Source organism: Danio rerio, chromosome 9 (assembly GCF_052040795.2).
Source record: "Danio rerio strain M-AB ecotype USA chromosome 9, GRCz13ab, whole genome shotgun sequence".
NCBI classification, from domain to species: domain Eukaryota; kingdom Metazoa; phylum Chordata; class Actinopteri; order Cypriniformes; family Danionidae; genus Danio; species Danio rerio.
Window position 1 is genome coordinate 39,120,001 of NC_141029.1, and position 23,397 is coordinate 39,143,397.

The following is a 23,397-nucleotide window of genomic DNA, read 5'->3' on the forward strand; positions in this document are numbered from 1 at the left end:
AAAAACCCTTCGGATATTCTGAGATTTCAACACTCGGAATGAAACAAGCCAAATTTCAGACAAGTTTCAAAGGAGCCATTATCAGTTGTTGCTTTAGTGTTTAGTTCAACAACATTACCACAGCCTTGACGTTTGACTGGATATCACACACATTAGCATGTAGGAGGTGGCCATGAAGCATTGCGTTCTCTCGCCACATTAGAGAGGTTTTGAAGCGTTTAAGTTTAAAGTTCATTAAAGCTCAAAAGCATTCTTCACATTCTCAGACCTTCAGAGAAACCAGGCCTTGTAATATCAAGTTGAATGTGGAGCTGACCACCAACAAGAGCTCTCAATAACTCAGCTCTTACAAGAAATATGAAACACTAATGATATCTTTAATATTTGACTGTTATTTTTCATAAATCACAGTGAGATTAAATGGTTATTTGTGTCCCATGCTACGCCTAAGTATAATTTATGATTCTGTTTTTCCACATTGTACTAAGATGCTTTTATAGGGATCCACAAGTGGTCCGCAGAGATGCATTATCATTTCCTTCTAGTATAAAAATGCATTGAGATGCTCCCCTTTTATCACTCATGTTCCAATTTCATCAAGACTCTTTCCATTTTTGTGCATAATTGTCATAGAAAGGCTCTGTTTGATACATAAGTACTACTGAAGGGACAAATCCATGTTACACTTAGCTTCTTTTCAGACAAAAGTGACTGAAAAATGTAGCTTTTTTTTCCAATGTAGATTTAGTTGGAGATCATTTTATTATAATCATAGTGTCCATGGAGTCTTAAAGTTTTAAAATATCTTAAATTCCAAAACCAAAATTTTAGCCCTTAAATTACCTGAAGTATTGTGTTGTAGGTCTAAAATCTTTTTTAAACGGGTCTTAATTTTCCTTTGTTCATGTATTGCCACCCAATCTGGCCAACACCCGTCCAATCACCAACAATCCATCTCAATAAACTTTAAACATTTTATAGATCATTTTAACTGTATTAACCATAATGCTTTAATTATTTTCCTTAGAATAGCATTTGTTTAAATGTGCTCCATGTATTTGCTGCTGAGGACACCGACCTAGACAGATTGTTGTGCATAGTTTTAGTCTTTTCTTTCTTTTTTTTTTTTTTTAAGAAAGTTTGTTTAAAAAAAAAAAAGTATATGAATAAAAGTAGAGCTTGCTTGTTTTTCACAATATGTTGCTAAGAAATATCAAAAAAAAAATTGAAATATATATTATTAATTTATTTCTGTTCTATTAAATTATCTTTTTTTTTTTTTGATAGAGCAAATAAAAATATTTTCCATCTGGGCCATTAAAAAAATTGCGTATAGCCTTTTATGAGTCTAAAATTTAATTCATATTGGTCTTAAAATGTCTTTAAAAGTTTTAAATTTAACTTGGTGAAACCTGCAGAAATCCTGACAATTAATTTAAATTTTGAAGAGATAATGTGGTACTATGCAGTATTTATACTATTTGTTTCATTTAAATCGAAATGTGTTTATAATAATTTTAGTATTTTAATATTCATCAAAATATGAATAATTTTAGTAATTAATATTTAGTCTGAAATGAAAATGTCTGAGCTCATCCCGATTAAATTATTTAGTTCCAGATTACATATTGTAATTTTCTGCATTTAAATTTACCTGGTTAAATAAAGAAACACATTTGCTTATAATATTTATTATCTTCACAATGAATGCTTCATTTCAGGGCTTCAAAATCCTTTATTTATTTATTTCACTTTGTATAACTTAGTGCCACCGTATCTTTCTGATCTGATCACTACTAAGGCCTAAACCCAATCACTATCAAATTAAGACTGCCATCTATTGCAAACACCTCAATCTAGTCTCAAATGGAGGGGCGATGGAGCCTTTGCAGTTGTGGGTCCAAAACTATAGAATAAGTTACCATTAAAAATCCGAATAGCACCCACTCTATCTATTTTTAAATTAATGTTAAAGACTCATCTTTTTTTTTGAGTGCATTTAATATTCCCTAATGGTTCCAGGCTATACTAAATAGTTTTTTTCTTGGAAACTTTTACTGTTGTTACTATTGTTTTATATTGTTGTTTTAATTGTAGTGTATTGCTGTTTTTTACCTGCTACTGCTATTGTAAAAAATAATAAATAAACTTTGATTTATTTATTTATTTATTTATTACTTATTTTTGTAAGAACAGTGCCTTCTTGACTTAAAATAACAACTTTTTTTGTTTAAATCTTAAAAGGTTTTGCATTTAAATTTACCCGGTTAAATAAAGAAACATATTTGTTTACAATATTTATTATTTTTCCGACCAATGCTTCGTTTCAGGGCTTCAAAATCCTTCATTTATTTATTTAGTGAGAGCAGTGCCTTCTTGACTTAAAATAGCATGACTTCTAGAAAATTTTTTAGTTTAATTTTATTAGGTTTTGCATTTAAATTAATATTTAGGAAATAAAAATAACATTTTTTTTTTTGTTTTGGTTTATCAGTTTTGCATTACAGTTACAATCAAACATTACAATTTAGTTTACAGTTACTTAATCAGTATTTGATCAACAAAGAATAATGATTAGTGATAATTCAAAACATTTGTGCAAACATTTTGTATTTAAAAAGTGTTGCATTAAGTAAACATATTTGAATCATGCCTATAATTTCTGTTTGTGGGTGTGTTTGCGTGTGTCTGTGTTCACCTATCTGATGCTCTATGGCGACAAAAGTCATTCTGAGCAAGCAAAAAATAATAATACACTCAAGAAATGACGTCTGTTGTTTGTTCAAACTACTAATTTAAAATGAGCTGAAATAACACAATTCTTGATTATTTTTAGAACAACGTAATTGTTTTATGTTCAAATTTGTTAAAACAAATAAGTTAACTTAATTCTTTCATGTTGTCCTGATTGTGTGAAACCCAGCATTCTCCCAGTGTGGATTATTATTAGACTAATATGTTAGTGTCAGTAGAGCAAGTTGGCGTGTACATACAAATTTACTTGCATTCAAAATCAGAAGAACTCAAGGTCTTTATTGTAATTTTTCTGCACAATATGATCTAATATTTATATCAAGAGTCAAATATGTTTCATTCAAACTTTTTCCACCCGGCACACCATACTTGTCTTCTCCAGTAGAGAATGTAAGATATGCACATAAAGTTGACCAGTGCCGTTTCCTCTACAGGATCACTTGGAGTTACGAGAGGAGCTTGATAAAGATGAATGCAAGCAGGAGCCCGAGGCCGTGTATGAAACCAACTGCCACTGGGAAGGATGTTCCAAAGAGTACGACACGCAGGACCAGCTCGTTCATGTTAGTCACGCTCTCCTGCTAAACACCTGTTTGCTTCTGACTCTGCTGGTGTTACTGATATCCATAACATGAGGGCTCTTTTTTGAAAACATTCATTCTGTGTTTTGCCTTCATAGACCACATCCTTACTGACATGACCATCATTAGTGTTTTTACTAACGCTGTTGTTCAAAGGTTGCAGGTTTTTAAATATGCTTTGAAATGTGTAAAAAGTAGTAGTTTAATTACAATTTAAAATGACTGTTTTTCAGTGTATTTATTTTAGTAGATTTTTTTATTATCAGTATATAATAAAAAACATATATTTATAATATTTAACATACAACATACGGTAAATACAGAACACATAAACAGAAATAGAACAGAAATGAAAATAACAGGATTATGTATAAACAGTAATGACAAGCAGAATAAAATTGGCAGTATTTAAATAACATTTCGCATTCATAGTCATAAAATGATAATAATAAAAAATTTTAACAAAATATCAATTATAAAAGCAATTTTTAAGTATATTTCTGTGATGTAAATAAAAGTAAATTGTAAAATAATAATATTAAAGGTAGTATGTAATAACAAGGTAATAACAATAATAAAAATGAAAAAAGAAAATCTAACAAATATTGATTCCAACACATACCAAATCTATCCTATCATGTTTTTTATTGTTGTTTTATTTTGTTGTTTTGTCATTTAAATATATTTAAGAATTTAGTTATTTGTTTTATGACAAAGCTAAATTTTATGCATCCATAATACAGTTTTCAGTGGCATCAGAAATCACTTTAATATTCTGATTTAGTCTTTAAAAATATTTCCTATAGATTTCCAAATCAACACCATAAACTGCTATGATAATGACCACCTCAGGTACTGATTATGTGCTTTATTCAGTGTTAAGTTGCCACCAATGTGAGTTTGAACACCATTTTATTAGATATTTATTGGCGTTCTCTTTTTCTGATGGTTTAATAACCCTGGACAAAAATATCACAGTTTCATGGTAGCACTGTATTGTGGTTACTGCTCTAAAATAAGTTCTTTGTAAATGTCTGGGTAAAAAAAAATACATTCCCCCATTAAACAAAATCTATTTTATTTTAGGAAACATGTATAATATTTTAAAACAGTAAACATGTCAATCTAAAAAAAATAAATCATTGACTTCTGCTCTCTTCAAAGTTTCAAAAACACTGATTTCTTTACAGCACATTTAAAAAACGCCTTTACAAATACCTTTGGAGTGAAATAACAATATTTTAGCAGTTTTAAAACCTTGACTTTTCTAAACCGCAGTAAACCTTGATACCGGTTATCGTCACATGTCTAGTACCACTAGCAAACGGCTTGAAAATGAAACTCAGTGACTCAGTGCAAACCAACAACACAGTTTTAATAATGTTAAATAGGTTAAATATATATTAATTAGATTGTAACTCTTACAATTTCATCAGCAGTGCAGTGGCGTATTTAAACGAATGCCTGGTATTTAAATGTTTCTGTCATGTTGCGTCACGTTTGGTGCGGACAGCCAAAATGCTTGTCGCTGGAGTCTTGTCACGTCATGTCTAGTTAAGACTACTTAAAATGCTGTCTAGCTTGACAGCTCACTCTGTTATCTGCAACAGTCACATCACAGGATTCAGTTATTTATTAAAGATTAAAAAAAAAGATGTTATCAAAAAAAAAGTATTATTTATACACTTATTTCAGATGGCTGCCATTTTAAAAAACTAAAACAAGGCTGTGGTGGGAAGAAACCTCGAAGTATTAGATCAGCACTGTAAACATTGGAATATTTCAAAGCAGAGAAGATCAGTCGATTGCTTGTCCGTGTTTGCACTTGGTAAACATCGGTAAAGTGCAGTGAACTGATGACCTTCACGGTCAATGACAGTTGTTTCTGTAGAGCACTGGTAAATACTATGGCAAATCAGCATTTTGCATTTAAGAAAACCATCAACAGTGCTTAAATTTTAACAGTAAATGGTCGTTTTTTGTTAACATTTCAGTACCGAAATCCAGTATCATGACATGTCTTATATGGTGAAAGAATCAGTTCATTAACTTAAGTTTAATAAATGACATCTAAAATGTGTGTTTGGGAAAGATAACGTTGGTTAAATAGTGCCGTTTTCTTTAATTTTGCTGAAAATGAGGTCTGATATCCTTTTTTATTTTCACTATCAATTCAAAACGGATCTTCGGGTCTCTCGGAAGTCTGTGAAATAATAAATTTGTTACTTTGTCTTCACTGATAAGATATACAGCTAAGTACACTACGTTCCTGTTTGACTCCAGGTGATACCTCTGGGTTTCTTCCCACCGCAGCCTCGATTTCGCTTTTAAAATGGCGGCCGTGTAAAATCAGTCTATAAAATGATGACCATGTTAGTTTACATTTGAGTGTTCAATTTCTGTACTTGAACACTGTTCGACATCAAATCACATGAAGCATTGTTTATTTATTTATATTTGTTTGAAATGTATTATAGAGATCACAGCAGTCTATCTAAATTAAAGAAATCTTTCCAAATGGTGCCATTCAAGTCATGTGGTGAAATTTTATTCTTATCGCTATAAATATCGCAGCAAAACCAAATATCGCAATGTCTAATTTTCCCAATATCGTGCAGCCCTACTTTACAGCATTGTCTTAAAAGAGTCACTATCACTAAAGCAAATCAAAGAAAGTCTGCAAGCATACTATCATCAGAGACAAAAGTAATTATGTTTCTCATGGGCAGGATTGTTGTAACTGATCTCTTCCTGTCACTGACACGTGTAGAGCTAATGAGCATGTTGATACCCGTAGAGTGTTCGCTTGCGCACATATATACCCTCATATGTATGGCTCCTGTGTCCACGCACCCTCATGACCTTTTCCCTTCCCCGAGGCCAGATAGTAAATCCATCGTCGTCCCAGCGGCTCTGGAGTGGCCCTTTCCACCTTTGACACCTCGGCCCCTCTGCTGGCCATTATTAACAGTCTGAGGGCCACAATCTGACAGCCACAGGAACACGGCGGGCCAGTTGGGCTCCTCATGAGACCTGGATTTGAATCATTTGGGGTTACGGATCAGTGGCATTGGGTTCCTGCCATTCTCCAATTGTAGAACAAGCTCAAACCAGTTTAAGCTGAGTGTTTTTGTTTATTAACACCCACATTAGGGTTATTATAGGTTTGTATTTTTTAAATGACTTTTATTTTTGATATTACTTTTAAATTTGCTATAGATTTGAGTTTAGTTTTAATTAGTTTTGTTAATTGTTTTGTTAGTTTTAGTATTTTTTATAAACTAGGGATGCATTGATTATAGATTTTGGTTTGTACACTTATCAGTTATTACGATTATTATGCATTTATTCATTTTCAAACACTACTAGTTTAGAAAATCACATGAAAACTCCTTATATATTCGAGTGTTTTTATATAGTAGCCTATTAATACAGCACTCAATAATAATTATAATCATAATAATAATACGCCTGGAAATGGCAAAAAGTGCACTCTTTCGGCAGAGGAAGTTCTGACTTCCTGTTGGGTTTAAGATTTCGCTCCAAGAGACTTTTTTGTAGGTATTGGCATGTTTGATGTTTGTGCCAATTGTCGTATGTGTGTGTGAAACGTAGCCCGGGGGCCACATAGTCAAAAGTGCATAGGTGGTGCTGTCGAGCCATTTTGCTACACCCACTTCCGAAACCTTGAACAAACGTAAATTATTTCGCCACTTCTGGTGCATATGTAAAAATAATAATAAACAAACAATAGACAATTTCTCATTGGACTTTTCGGCATTTAAATAAATATAAATAAATAAAATGTAATTGTGTTTATTAAATGTAAATTAACAAATTTTAAATACCAAAATAACAAATTTGTGTGTGAAAAAGAGGCGATATGTGAACAGCCATTAGTTAATAGCCACAGCCATAGTTAATCCAGTGTGTGTGCCTATTAGCCTCGGTGTACAAGCTTGGAGCTTTAAACTAGCGCACAGTTGGCAAAATTTTGTTTGTTGCAATAGTTTTGTTCTGCAGAAGCGCGTTGTTGAGTAGCCTTTACGATTAATTGAACGTGATGAATTAAAGCACGGTTAATAGTGAAATTGGTTAATCATTGGATCCCTCTAGGAACAGACTTTATTTAGTTTTTGTATATTTAGTTTCAGCTAACAGAAAATGTCCAGTGCTGACCAAAGCAAAGTTTAAACAGGGTTCTCACTCTTACATGGACATTAGAGTCAAGGACTTTTTCAAACACCATTCATGTTAAATCAAGCACCTCCTCTGCATATATAGCAGCATTAAAGCCTTTACTGTGCTTAACATTTCACTTAAACTTTTTATTTACACTAAAATGTCAGAGTAATGATGTTGTTTTGAATGTGTCATTTTCAAAACCTTTCTAAACTAAAATTTAGTTTTGAAACAGTCATGTAAAATTTGTTAAATTCTAATATTAGTAATATTCACATGCGTAATTTGTCATAGAACTTGACTTCATATGTCTGAAATTCAAGAACTTTCAAGAAGTGTGGGAACAATGTAAGTGTTTTCACAGGTTATGTTAGCTCTCGTCTAAACCTAAAAAATAAAACTAAACACTGAACCAAAAAACAAAGTCTGTGATTAGAAATAAAACAGATAAAAGTCTTTGTGTTAAAGATCATATTAAAAACATACTGTATATGTAGTCAAACATGCCTCTCTTTTTTTTTTTTTGCCAAATTTTATGTTTATTAGGAAAATATTTCTGTAAGTAATCATGCACTTGACTGATGAGTTTGGCTGTAAAAGCTCCATCTACAAGTATTTTTCCAAACAATCGGAGGTCAGATTCTCCATAATGAGTGCTTTCAAATTTCAAAATTGCTTTTTTATTTTTTACTAATTTGTATTTTATTTCAGTTAGTTTTATTGACTGTTGTTTTGTTTAGTTTTTCATATTTAATTTTACTTAACAAATTTTTTTTTTACCTATAATTTTAGTCTTAGTTTAAGTTTTTGTTTACTGCTCATAGGTGTTTGTGGAATTGCTGGCCATCATAAGTCGGATCTCTTGGAAATATGGTTGAATGGTTTTGGAAAGTGAGACTAAGGCTAACATATAATTAGAGCTGGAAGACAAGATAGAGGAATCAGGAGCAGAAACAAAGAGATGTTTAGAGAGACGAGCACCATTGAGAGCCTGGACTTCCTCTCTGTACAGCCTGTTTAGTCCTGAGGCTACAGTCTGCACTTTCTGCTTGCAGTCTAAATTACATGCCTCAAAAACAAAATAATGGCATGGTGCTTGATTTTATTACACAAGATCCTTCCCTGAAGAACGTCATTCAGGGTTATGTTTGGTAGGGTACATAGAATTACATAGAGGATGCATCAGTACACAGTAATGATGGTTTGGTACATGCCAAAAAAAAATAATAGTGAAACTATTCAAATTTAATTGCTATTTGTTTTTAGATGTACAGTAAGAATCAACAAAGTATGCAGACATGTAAATTCCACTTCTTTTAGTTAACATTTAAATTTTAATACATTGTTGAAATATATTAATTTACAGAGCAACTTTCTTAAATTGCTTTCTTAACATCTATTTAAACACTTGCATTTAAAAAATAAGGCATTGCTCACGGGTTAAATGAAATATACTGAATATATAAGTAAATATATAGTGCAAATGATTAGCAAAATGCTTTTTTAGAATTAAATCTCTGGCCTGGAGTAAATGTAGTGTGGCGTGACTTTTTTGATTGATGTTTTTGTGCGGTCGAAATGGTAGTGGTAGTAGTAAAGAGGATGAAATGATCATGTTGACAGATGCATATCATATATCGCAGAGCATGGAAATTACATGTATTATTTTAATTTCCAAATAAAGTAGACAGAAATGTATAGTTTGTCTGTTTGTAAATTAAAAATCAATGTTAACTTTGTGCCTTTCATGATTACGAAATTTGAATGGTGATTAATCGTCCTTTTTTGCACCCGCTTCGAATGTTATCACTCGATTGAATGGGCGTTGTGGTTATCAGCTGATAGAAATGGGCCAGTAGGGGCCTTTTGCGCCTACCGGCTAGGCTAAGAAAGCTGTTATTTTCTATCCACATGGTTAATCAGCTATATTAATAGAGAAGACTCCAGATCTGTTTTTACATTACTGTGACGGCTGAGGTTAGGGTTGGGGTAGGGGTAGACGTTAATAAAATACAATTAATGGGAAATTTAATATATATTATAAATAATTCTCATGGTTAATCAGCTATATTAATAGAGAAGACTCCAGATCCAGATCTGTTTTTACATTACTGTGACGGCTGAGTTTAGGGTTGGGGTAGGGGTAGGGGTAGACGTTAATAAAAAACAATTAATGGGAAATTTAATAAATATTATAGATAATTCTCGTGGTTAATCAGCTATACTAATAAAAAAGTCTCCAGATTCAGATCTGTTTTTACATTACTGTGACGGTTGGGGTAGGAGTAGACCACAGGTGTCAAAGCCAGTTCCTGGAGAGCCAGAGCTCTGCACAGTTTAGTTCCAACCCTAATTAAACACCTGATCAAACTAATTAAGTCCTTTAGGTTTTTTGAAATCCTAAAGGTAAGTGTGTTGAAGCAGGGTTGGAACTAAACTGAGCAGTACTACAGCCCTCCAAGAACTGGCTTTGACACCTGTGGGGTAGATGTTATAAAATACAATTAATGGGATATTTAATTAATAGTATAAATATTTCTTATTAACTTCCGGCCACAGCCGTATGTGATCTATAGCTGATTAACTATGTTAATGGATTATAACAGCCTTCTAAGCCTACCGGGAGGCACAGAAGGCCCCTACTGCCCCATATCTATCAGCTGATAACCACTAATAACGCCCATTCAATCGTGTCATAACATTCAAATCTGCTGATTTTTGCTGCTTTGGCGAATTACTTCTCTGATTCAGATCAATAATTGCCTGTTTTGGGGCCAATACAGAAATCGAATATACAGCCAAATAGGAGCATATACTGTAGTTAATATATTAAACATGTGTGAATATTTGTGATTCTGATGATTAAAAACTAGTCTGGAAACTGACATATTTGCTAAATCTTTGAAATCTATGTTGTGTATGTACATGCATGATTGATTGCGTTTTTAAATATTATTTTATTGCATTTTGTAAATATTACAAACAATCACAACAAACTGGCCTAAAATACAAAATGGCATACAGTACCTGTAACACACACACACACACACACACACACACACAACAACAACAACAAGTAATGAAGATTTGTTACTCAAAAGCTACATTAACCATTTTTTTTAGCCCCGAGTTGTTGGCATTGCCAGTGATTGAAATTTTTAAACTAGTTATTAGCAGCTAGACGCGCAAATTAAATTTGCACACACAGGCTGCGTCCGAAATCGCCTACTACTTGAGTAGGTACTGCATTTGAATTTACTACATGACCATTAAAAACGTTTGTTCTATATCAGGGGTGGACAAACTCATTCCTGGAGGGCCTGTGTCCTGCACAGTTTAGCTCCAACTCTAATCACACACACCTGCCTATAGATTTCTAGTAGTCTTGAAGACACTGATTAGCATGTTCAGGTGTGTTTGATTAGTGTTGCAGCTAAATTATGCAGAACACCAACCCTCCAGGACCAAGGCTGCATCCGAAACCGCATACTTCTATACTATATAGTATGCTAAAATCTGTATGCGAGCCGAGTAGTATGTCCGAATTCATAGAATTCGAAAAATAGTATGCGAGAAGTACCCGGATGACCTTCCGGCGAGATTCTAGAGTGCGCATCCCATGCATGCTATGCTATCCCATGATGCCCCGCGAGCGAATTCATGAATGGGAATAAAGCGACGCAATTGACGCAAGTAGGTCACGTGACCATGACAAAATGGCGGATGTAGTACGTCCGAATTCCATTCATACTTATCATGTTCATACTGTATAGAACGTACTTTTCTAACGGCCCAGTAGTACGTTTAAATTCAAATGCAGTACCTACTGAGTAGTAGGCGGTTTCGGACGCAGCCCTGCCCTGTTCTATATAGTATGAATGCAAGTAGTATGAATGGAACTCTGACGTACTACATCCGCCATTTGTCATTATCACGTGACCTACCCACGTCGGTCGCATAGCTTCACTCTCATTCGTGAATTCTCTCGCGTGGCATCACAGGATAGCAAAGTATGCAATTTCGAACACAGGCCAGTCTCTCACTCTTGCAAATTTGAAAGTAAAAGTAAAATGCATGCGCATGTTGGACTGGCTCTTTACTTTGGTTTATGTGGCTAATACAGGAATCGTATCAGCCATGATCGTCTGAAACAACTGTTATTTAAATAAATAACCACAAGTAGACATTTAATAATCATGACTGGCCTAGTTAATTGACTTGTTAAAATGAAGATGAGGCACACTGAACTGAAAGACCCACACCAAAAATGAGAATGTACAGTAAGCTTGAATAGCAAAGAGTTAAGAAATGAAATAAGTTGTTGACGTGTGCATTTCTCATCCTACAGCACATCAGTAATGACCACATCCATGGAGAGAAGAAGGAGTTTGTGTGTCGATGGGTGGAGTGCTCTCGAGAACAGAAGCCTTTCAAGGCCCAGTACATGCTTGTGGTCCACATGCGTCGACACACTGGGGAGAAGCCCCATAAGTGCACAGTAAGTGACACACCACTGCTTCATTTTACTCTTAAATACACACATTACCTCACCTCTCCCTATTAAAAAATAAAAACACACACCTACATGCACGCATCTATTTCTACAGCCACAATAAGAGCTTTACAGCTTGTCTCGCCTTTTAACAGAACACCTGATTTTAAACAGGACACGTTTTTCTTGGCTACATTTATTATCTTAAAACATCATGAAGGCACGCTGATCTGCTGTCTTTGGTTTTCAGCCTCAAAGTCAAGTTTAGTGGCATGAGATCCTATTAAAAAGTGAACTTCTGAGCGTGCTGATTGACAGGATGAAGATATAATTAAAGTCTGAGGAGAGGAAGGCGCCATGGGCCTTTATTAAATTTTACTGAAGTTTCCACACACACACACACACACCGTCAGTATAAATATATCTATACAAAGCCTATAGACTCATGCAGAGGCACCTGTGATGTTTAGCACTTTTCATGCTTATCTATTGTGATCTGTTTTTCCTCAGTGGCTGGTGGATTATGCAGAAGTGAAACTATTATGAATAAGAAACTGCAGTAATTCATTAAACAGAGAAATGATCATAATAACTGATGGCATGATGCTATCTTAAAGGAATAGTTTACCCGTTATTATAGTCATGAATGTTTTTTGACCTTTTTTTTCAGTGTAACAAAATGAATTTGTCATTTAAAATTTTCTGAAAGTATTTCAGCATATTTTCAGTATTACAGCAGCGTACGGTGGCCGAGAAAGCTTAACATGCTGCAATTTAAGAAAGCACATGAAATTACAAAAAACACCAGCAAATTAAGAATCGTTTTGCAACATGTTGCAAATTCTCACAACACAAACAACTGAAGAAACGCGCAGCAATTGGTCACAACACAAACATTAATTAAATGCACTGCATTTCACACAACATAACAGAAATGTTTCAAGGAGACCCTAATACGTGCACTGCAAAAAAATATTTTCTTACTTAGATTTCTTGTCTTGTTTCTAGTCCAAATATCTAAAAATTCTTTAATCAAGAAGAATTTTCTAGACAAGCAAAACATGTGGTCTTGTTTTCAGGAATAATATGTCAAAATTAAGTGAGTTTATCCTTAAAACAAGCAAAATAACCTGCCAATGGGGTAAGCAAAATAATTTTATGCCAAGAGGAAAAACAAGATTATTTTGCTTGTCTAGAAAATTCTTCTTGATTCAAGAATTTTTAGATATTTGGACTTGAAACAAGACAAGAAATCAAAGTAAGAAAATAATTTTTTGCAGTGTGACCTGGTTATAGAGGGTATGGTTATTTAGGCTAATAAACTATTCAAAGATCTCCTACATCTTCAGCGGCGTTCGTCACGTTGGTGTTGTCCCCTTGAAACATTTCCATTGTGTTTCTTTCTTTTTGTGTTGTGTGAAATGCAGCTCGTTTTATTCATGTTTGTGATGGGTGAAATGGGACGCGTTTTTAATGTGTTTGCATAGTGAGGATTTGAAGCTGGTGTGCTGTCAAACTAGGGACAATCTTTTCGTAATTTGCTGGTGTTTTTTGTATTTGTGTGTGTTATCTTAAATTGCTGCACGGCAAGCTCTCTCGGCCACTGTAGCAGCCTCATCTATATTGTATGACATTATAGGGTGCTTTCACACCTGTATATCGATTGTTTTGTTTCGAATCGGAGATTAAAATTGTTGCACTTTGCTGTTGGTGCAAATCGCTTTCACATTGCAAAGTTTCTAAAGAGACCAAAATAGCTAAAACAAGTCACGTGCGAGTAAACTCTCTTCACATTGGTCAGAGTTTCACGGTTTATTTTACTGCTTAGTCCTGCTCAGCTGTCACGCATCCTTATTTTTATTTATGACGATGAGCAATAAGACATTATAAGCAAAAATCTGCACTTTAATTTTGAATGGTGACACCTACAGACCCCCAAATATAAATCAGAGGTAAAACTTTCGCATACATAGCCATTGGCTAGAATTATGCATTTTCTAACCAATAAACAGCTCTCATTGATGGTTCAGCATGCTTTCACTTTCGTATTTGATATGAAACGCACATTTACCGGTAGGTATGACATCCCGCCCTACTCATCGTTCTCTCGTCATATAGCCTTATATGGCTATTACATATTCATTATATACTGTGATATAGCCTGGTTCGTCAGTTCATTTTATCTCTTTGCTTTCTCACTACAATTGATCCGCTCCAGAGTTCGTTTCAATCAAGCCGAGACCACCTCATTCAGGTGATCTCAGACCGATTGTTTTGGCAAGGATCCGAGCACGATGGCTGGATTCACATATGCCAAGCGAACTGCAATAACAGGGAAAACACGCCAGGTTCCTCGACAAAAGTCTCAGTGTGAAAGCACTCTTAATGTCAAATTCAAATAGTGATACTGTAGTTGAGGCCAAGACGTGTTATAAAACTAAACTAAATTGGTCTCATGACAATCATGTTTTGTGTTATTAAGTTGTCTTGATAATGTCCGATTGTCATGACAAAGACTTTTTGATTTTTTTTTTGTTGGTCAAGTTGTCATAATAAAGACATCTCAAATGATGTCATCATTGCATTTAAAGGTCCAGTGAAATTAAAATAACATTTTTAGATGTTAATATCAGTATGTTGGTTTTTAAGGAAATCTATAAGCTAGTGTTATACAAAACAATAACAAAATTCACATATTGGAGATATAAAACCGATATAAACATGTAAAGCTTTTAGTTTTCCGCCTAAATGGATCAATGTTTTTTTTTTTTCCTCATCAAATGTTGACCAATCAAATGCTCTCTAGTATCTGACATGTCCCGCCAACTTCAACACATTTGCTTTTCATTTGATGTGCTTGAACTCGACCACTCTCACAGGCAAAGCGGTGATAAAACATGCTATTGGCTGCTTTTTTTAAAAGGGGAGGAGCTACTCTGTCATCGAATAAAAAAGCACTTTACAGGACCTTTAAAATGACAGAACTGAGATAAATTTGACATAAGCGTGCATAGAATCTCATTCATATTCGTGACATGTGCCACCTTATGCACATCCCCTTCCTAATTGTTATAATTTTTTTATTACAGTGATGAGAAATGTCTCAGAAATAGATTTTATTATGATTTAAATATTGCTCAAAAAGGGGTCCATTGTGTTTTAAGTGAAGTATAATTGTGTATTTTACATTTTATGTGTGAAACATAACCCAGACACGTTCTTGACAGGTTTTATGAGCTTCACTTATGAAGTTGTTTGATTTTGGCTTCAGATTGATGAGAAGCGACGTGACAGCTTTTCTGTTTCTCTCACTCCCGCCATCTAGTTTGAAGGTTGCTCGAAGGCTTATTCTCGACTGGAAAATCTCAAAACTCACTTGAGGTCCCACACAGGGGAGAAACCTTACGTATGTGAGCACGAGGGCTGCAACAAGGCTTTTTCCAACGCTTCAGACCGGGCCAAGCACCAGAACCGCACGCACTCCAATGAGGTTTGAGCTTTCAACATCTGTTTGCTGATGTGCATTTTGCTTCCCATCTCGTAGATACTGGGACCGAAAGATTTGATTTAAATCCGATTTGATTGCACTCTGAAAGCTATCTGTCACTTGTTTGCAGAAACCATATGTGTGTAAGATCCCAGGTTGCACAAAACGTTATACAGACCCCAGTTCACTCAGGAAGCATGTGAAGACTGTTCACGGTCCAGAAGCACATGTCACTAAGAAGCAGCGCGGCGATGCACCGCCGAAACCTCACCCCCCTAAAGGGAATGGAGAAAATGAGGCCCACACAAAGCATGTGAGGGGGAGAACAGATGGGTCAGGAGAGGCCAACAGCACCACCAGAGGCGTGGAGGACTGCCAACATGTCAAGACGATCAAGACTGAAAACACAGTGGTAAGAAGAGGCTGTTTTGTTCTGAACATGCGATTACATCACTGTTGAGATGTTCTGTCAGATTTGTTGACTTGAATCGGTATTAACGGTAACCACAAGTTCCTAGTTTTGTTTGGTTTTGGGGGAGTTTCTTCAATGCGAGAGAAGCTGAAGCAGAACACCTTTGGTTATTGTTGTAGTGTATGTTATTGAACTATCAAAATCATTCAAGTCTATCAAATCCATTCAACAAAGCTTTTATGTGGTCAAGCAACATATTCTGTTCCGTGCTGATGCTATTTCAAGTTGATGATGCTCTTTAACCTGTTTATGTGCAGATTGTGTAGACTATAAAATGCTTTTAATGCAGAATTCAAACTAATGTACTAACCATTTCCTCATCTAATACACTAACCCTTTCCTTTCTTCTCAACTAACTTGCTTCTCTTTAAAAATAATGGACAGACTGTACTGAGGTGAGCAACATGGACTGGTGTCTTTTTATGCATGGCAATATAAGTGTTTTCGAAACCCAACGTCAATGTGGGATTAATTGCTAAAGATTCAATCTAACAATACAACTAGTGCTATGATAGAGGCCAACAGTGCTTCTGCTATAACAGTATGTGTCCTGTGGTTGGTGTTAAAAGCGCATTGTTTGTAGGACTAAAAAATTATTATGTCTGTTATTATATATTATTAAATATTATTATATCTGTTTCAAGTATCATAGGAATATTTAAATATGTTCCTCAGTATGTGCGTAAGCTCTGTAGGTGCACAATAAGCTAGAAATTAATAGCTACAAGTAAGAAAAACAAGATTATTTTCACCCTAAATGCATAGTTTACTCAAAAATAAATATTTCTCACCATTTATTCACACTCAAGTGGTTCTAAATTTTTATGTATTTCATTCGTCTGGCGAACACAAAACAAGATATTCTGAAGAATGTTGAGAAAAAGCAGCCATTAACATCTACAAAAAAATACTACGGAAGTTACTTACAATGATTTTTTTCAACAATATATCAGTGTTCAACAGAATAAATAAACTCAAACATATTTTAAACAAGCGGAGGATGGGTAAATGGTGACAGTTTTCATTTTTGGGTAAACTCTCCCTTTACCTCTGCAAATTTACTGAGATTCAGTGGGAAAATTTCAGTGGAATTGACATTTTCTCATTCATTTTTCTTTGTAGATGTATCAGTCCAGCCCTGGTGGTCAGTCGTCATGTAGCAGTGAGCCATCGCCACTTGGCAGTGCCACCAACAATGACAGTGGAGTAGAGATGGCCATGCACAGTGGAGGCAGTTTGGGGGACCTGAGTGCTTTAGATGACACACCTGTGGTCGATTCTACCGGTTCTCCAGGTACTTCTGCTGGAGTTGGTCTCCAGCTGCGTAAAAACAGGGCGGGACTACTACAGCTTGAGCACATCAAGAAGGAAAAACTAAAAACTGTACGAGACTCCTGCTCCTGGGCAAATGCACCACCTCAAGTCCGAAATACCAAGCTGCCTCCAATACCCTCTATTGGTAAGTATTTATAACTTTAGTGTAGTGATGCCCAATCCTGTTCTTGGAGATCTACCTTCCTGCAGATTTCGGTTCTAATCCTAATCAAACACAACTAAACCAACTAAGTAGGATCTGACGGAAGGCTTGGTAATTACTGACAAGTGTGTTTGATCAAGGTTTCAGCAGAACTCTGCAGGTAGGTAGATCTCCAGGAACAGGACTGGACAACCCTGCTTTAGTGGTTGGGATTCAAGTTTGCATTCTCAGAAATTAACATTACTCTCATTACTCTTTGTTTTAGACTCACTGCTGGACGCTCCAAATATGGGGACTCAAATGTCTGTACCTCCAACCCAGCATTTAGGAGACTTGTCTTCATATGAGATGACAATGCTTAATCAGCTACATGAGCGCAGAGATAGCTCCACCAGCACAATGAGCTCAGCATATATAAGCCGTCGGTCCTCTGGCATTTCACCTTGCTACTCCAGTCGTCGCTCAAGTGAGGCTTCACAATTTGGAGTCCGCAACAACAATGTCAGCTCAGCAGACTCCTATGACCCGATCTCCACAGATCTGTCACGTCGTTCCAGTGAAGCAAGCCAATGTGGTGGTACAGGTGGGCTCCCAAGTTTACTAAATCTCACACCAGCTCAACACTACAGTCTTAAGGCGAAATATGCTGCAGCCACTGGGGGTGCACCACCAACACCTCTGCCCAACATGGATCGCATGAGCCTTAAAACTAGAATGGCCATGTACAATGACTCGCAGGACAGTTCAGCACATTTGCACCATGCCCAAGGTGTAGTCAACTCAAGACGCTGCAGCGACACTGGGTACGGTGCCCCTGGCATGATGCCTCATGAAGTTCCGGCCAATCTTCCACGACGAGCAAGCGATCCTGTTCGTCGTACAACTCTTGACCCACTCTCCTTGCCAAGAGTTCAGCGGTTCAACAGCATCAGCAACATGAACCTATCACGTCTGCCTGCATATGATCGACGTGCTTTCAACATGCAGAACAACACTTGGTCTGATGGAAGCTTGCACCGTCATCCCTTCAGCCAAAGGCCACCTAGCATATCAGAGAACATTTTAATGGAAAATATGGCCACTGATGGAGGAGATCAACAAGGGGATGATTTGGTGCTTCCCGATGACATGGTACAGTACCTCAGGTCCCAGAATGGTAACTCAAATCACGACTCTGGGATTTCTGTCAATGGCGGTCATGCTCTAGAGTTCCATGGTAATATGACCTCCCAACAACAACAGTTCTATGGGCAACGCAGAATGGGCATGGCAGGGATCAATGGAAGTCACGTAGAGCCTGTTCCAGAACAAATAGCTGATCCGCAGGGCATGAACAAAAATAACATGCCTGTGCAGTGGAATGAGGTCAGTTCTGGTTCTGCAGATGCAGTTTCAAGGGTTCCAAAGCAACAGCAACAACAACTCAGAGGGAACTTGACAGTTGTTCAGCAGAAGCAGAACTTTGGCTCTTACCAAGGATTTGGATCAAACCAGCAGATTGTACCAATGAGCCAGAATCTGGCTAGTCTACAGCAGGCTTATCCACAGAGAAACATCCAGAGGATGAACACTGTCCAGCAGTTTCGCCAGTCCATTTCCAATCCATGTCAGAATATCGGTGAGCAAGTAAACCGGCAGGACCTTAGTTACAATTCCAATCAACGCCTAATATGCAATAGCATGGGCCCACCCAATGGGAGAGTGGTGCAAAACCAGGAGCTCCAGAATTATAGATCAAACTTGATGCATATGAATAACATCAATCAGCAAAATTACGTTCCTCTAACTCAGACAGCTATTCAGAATGCAGGCAGAGGACTGATACAGCCCAGACCTCCGTCCGAACCCAAACCATTGAATAGGCAACACTCAGGTTCAGGTATGGTTCAGCCAAACGGTTGCTCCCTGTCCAATGTCAACTCCTCAGAAGCTAGCCCAAAGAGACCAGGTGAAGTCGGTCAACACAGCAATGGGAATGGCACTATGTACTATTCAGGAGAGATCCATATGTTGGACAACGGCATTGATTATGGTTCTCCCATGTCTCCGTGCACAAACCAAGCCCCTGTTGCTTCTGTGTCTACAATGGCATCTCCTGGTGTCAACCAGGTCACCAGCACAGTGGACTCCACTCAGTCCCTTGACCACACTCAAATAGACTTTGATGCCATGTTGGATGACGGAGACCATTCGAGTCTAATGTCTGGCACTTTAAGTCCAGGCCTTCTGCAGAGTATTTCGCAGAATTCCTCAAGGCTCACCACCCCGCGTAACTCTGTTACCCTGGCCTCAGTACCGGCAGGTATTGGCAACATGGCTATTGGTGACATGAGCTCAATGTTAACGGCCCTTGCGGAAGAAAGCAAATTCTTAAACATGATGGCTTGATAATTGAAGGCATTACTCTAAATTCAGGGGTGGCTTTTTATGTTCTTTAAATGTTTGAAAACATTGAACACTAAAGTGACTGTGTAAAACTGTTTCAAGAACAATAACTTGTGCTCTTAATGGGAGAAAAGCACGTATGCATATTTTTCATGAGCAAAGGCACTGAAATACGGTTTCTTACTAGAGTTGAATTTGCAGCATTCAGGTGAACACTGTCAATGATGTTATCAGACGTTTGCTGTTGTATACAACTAGACTGGCAAAAAACCTCAATGTTTGACATGTTTCACAAAGCCATATGTTCGATACAAGTTTGTTAATGGGTATTCGTGTACATCAGGGTAATGGTTATTAGGCTTGTTCTGATTTCCCTTTCTCAGCAGTGCACTGAAATTCACCAAGTGCCTCAAGTAAAAGAACATAAGTACGTTTTTAAACTCATATAATGCTATGTAATCTGCTATGTAGCTATACTAATAGAGTTACCGATCTTTTTCATTTTTCTTCATTTTCGTTTTTTTTTTTTTGTTTGTTTATAGTTATTTCATATCCTTCATGCTTTAAATTATGTGTAATGCATATTAACTGTACCAGCTTGTTCAAATTGTGCACAATCCTGTTCCCCCTTTTGACTTTGAAGGGGTACTTAAAGAAACTGATGGGGGGGGGGAAATCTGCACAATTGACAATTGTATTGACAGATCTCCTCGAAGCAGCTCCAGAAGTTACAGATCTCTGTATTTTGTCTCATCTGGCTGTGTGATACTGAAGGACAGCATCTCTGCGCTTCAGCCTGTGTAGGCTTGACGAACCTTGCGTCCCTTTGAGATGTCTTTAAAGGAATATGCAAGTACTCTGCGTGCTCTTCTTGGAGATTACATCCCAATTAACAGGTTCATCAGCGGCTTGAGCTTGTGATAAACCACAGGCGCATACTAAAAGGACTTCTGCCTTTGATTTAGTACTGCTACAAGAAATTTCCACCAAGGACAGAGCAATTCTGAAGGTCTGAACTATTCAAGTTGGTTGGTGTTTTGTGATGCCATTTGCAGTGGTCGATGTATGTATAGCTTTTGTACATTTTCAATACAGCATCTTCAGTTTTCTGTTTTAACTTGCTTTGCCTCTTCTTTCTTGACTCCTTTCAAGCATCTAAATGTGTTTAACACCAATATTGGTCGTTTTTGGCAGTTTTGTGAACATAAATATTCTGATCCACACCAGCAGTGTTATATTCCTGAAGAAATGAAACGTGTAATCATTTACTCCCTTTCATGGTATTTCAAACCTCTATGATTTTCTTCTTTCTTACAGACCATAAATCATTAAAGATTGTTATTGACTTTCACTGTATGACCAAAAAATGTAGTTTCTTGAGTTAATTTTTCTAAAGCTACTTTTTGCAGTGTCTGTTTGATGCCTAGTAAGATGATAATATTAGGCCTATATTAATATTAGCACAATATAAATTAAGCCATTCACTTTCTTATTTTTTGTTTTAGAAACCAAATTTACTATGCAGTTACACTTTAGGTACACCTTACTAGTACCAGGTTGGACCCCCTTTGTCCTTCAGAACTGCTTCAACAAGGTTCAACAAGGTACTGGAAATATTCCTCAGAGATTTTGGTCTATTTTGACATGATAGCATCACACAGTTGCTACAGATTTGTTGGCTGCACATATATGATGCAAATCTCCCATTGTACCACATCGCAAAGGTCCTCTGTTGAATTGAGATCTGGTGACTGTGGAGGCTATTTGAGTACCGTGAACTCATTGTCATGTTCAAGATACCTGAGATGATTTGTGCTTTATGACATGGTGCGTTATCCTGCTGGAATCTGCCATCAGAAGATGAGTACCTTGTGGTCATAAAGGGATGGACATGGTCAGCAACAATACTCAGGTAGGCTGTGGCGTTGACTTGATGCTCAATTGGTAGTAATGGGCCCAAAGTGTGCCAAGAAAATATCCCCGACACCATCACACCACAACCACCAGCCTGAACTGTTGACACAAGGCAGGATGGATTTATGCTTTCCTGTTGTTAACGCCAAATTCTGACCCTACCATCCTAATTTCTCCACAGAAATAGAGACTCATCAGATCAGGCAACGTTTTTCCAATCTTTTGGTGAGCCTGTGCAAATTGTAGACTCAGTTTCCTGTTCTTAGCTAACATGCGGTGTGGTCTTCTGCTGCTGTAGCCCATCCGCTTCAAGGTTGTACGTGTTGTGTGTTCAGAGGTGCTCTTTTGCATACCTCTGTTGTAACAAGGTAGTTATTTGAGATACTGTTGCCTTGGAAAAAGTCTGGCCATTCTCCTCTGATCTCTGGCATCAACAAGGCATTTGCGCCCACAGAACTGACACTCACTGGATATTTTGTCTTTTTCAGACAATTCTGTAAACCCTAAAGATGGTTGTGCGTGAAAATTTCAGTAGATCAGCAGTTTCTGAAATAGCCGTCTGGCACTAACAACCATGCCACATTCAAAGTCACTTAAATCTCCTTTCTTCTCCATTTTGATGCTCGGTTTGAACTGCAGCAGATGGTCTCGTCCATGTCTGCATGCCTAAATGCATTGAGTTGCTGCCATGTTATTGGCTTATTAGAAATTTGCGTTTAACGAGCAGTTGGACAGGTGTACCTAATAAAATGGCAGATGAGTGTATATTAATAATTTTTCACACACACATTTTACCTGAACAAATGTGTGCTGACATTTCCTCAAGGTGAATTGGATAAATCAACTTACATACAGTGTATGTGTGTGTGTGTGTAGGGGGGTTGTTTCTCAGCACTAGGGGTTGAAGCTCAAGTACTCTCAGCCAGTAAAATTCCACTGTGGGCACCCCTGGTATATAAAATAGTCTAATATTTTTTATATATTAAAAAAGGAATGTGTATTATTAATTGACATTGTAATTCTGCTCTTTAAACAGCATGAACCCTATCTTAAAACTGAACTTATAGAAAAACACACTGCTATAGTTGTGGAATATAGTTGAATTGCAGTGAATCGTGGGACCCGCTGATGCGCATACTGTAGGGAGTAAATGATTTAATTCCAGTCTTATAGAAAAAAAAAATTGTAGAGGATTTATTTGATCCACATCCAAATTATTTCTCTTGCCTTGTAATTCTTTATTCTCTCAGAGAAATGATGGAGGAAAAATAGCCCTGGGGTAAATCTCAGAAGCGTGAAGAACAGGAGGACAGCATGAAAGTGGAGTTGACTAGAAACCGATAAGGCAGCACTCTGATGATTTCAGAAATCTATCTGGGAATACGATTCTAAAGCGTTTGATTTAGGGATAGAAGATTGCCCAATAGCACCATGACAGTGCAAATTACATTTTTCCACTATCAATTCTGCTGTTAAGAACCAGTTTCTATGATAGTGTATATCACATGCTTTAAATTCCACAATGTATCGCGGTACTGTGCAGAGGTCGCGTTAGACTTTCTCTTTGTCCGTCATTTTGACGGAGAGGGTTGTACAATTTCCGTCATAACCTATTATTGATCGTTATTTAATTTGCAGACTTTCTAATCGCTT

The 23,397-nt window shown here is 36.7% G+C and overlaps 1 protein-coding gene across 1 annotated transcript in view; it reads left to right on the forward strand.

The window, feature by feature from the left end:
- gli2a (GLI family zinc finger 2a) overlaps window positions 1-21,197 on the forward strand; it is a 157,500-nt gene extending 136,303 nt beyond the window's left edge. The window contains 6 exon segments of the mRNA NM_130967.1: window positions 3,189-3,317; window positions 11,866-12,015; window positions 15,335-15,499; window positions 15,627-15,908; window positions 17,091-17,427; window positions 17,711-21,197. Coding sequence (NP_571042.1) covers window positions 3,189-3,317; window positions 11,866-12,015; window positions 15,335-15,499; window positions 15,627-15,908; window positions 17,091-17,427; window positions 17,711-19,833 — 3,186 coding nt within the window. The 3' untranslated portion in view covers window positions 19,834-21,197.
- Window positions 21,198-23,397: the final 2,200 nt, after the last annotated feature.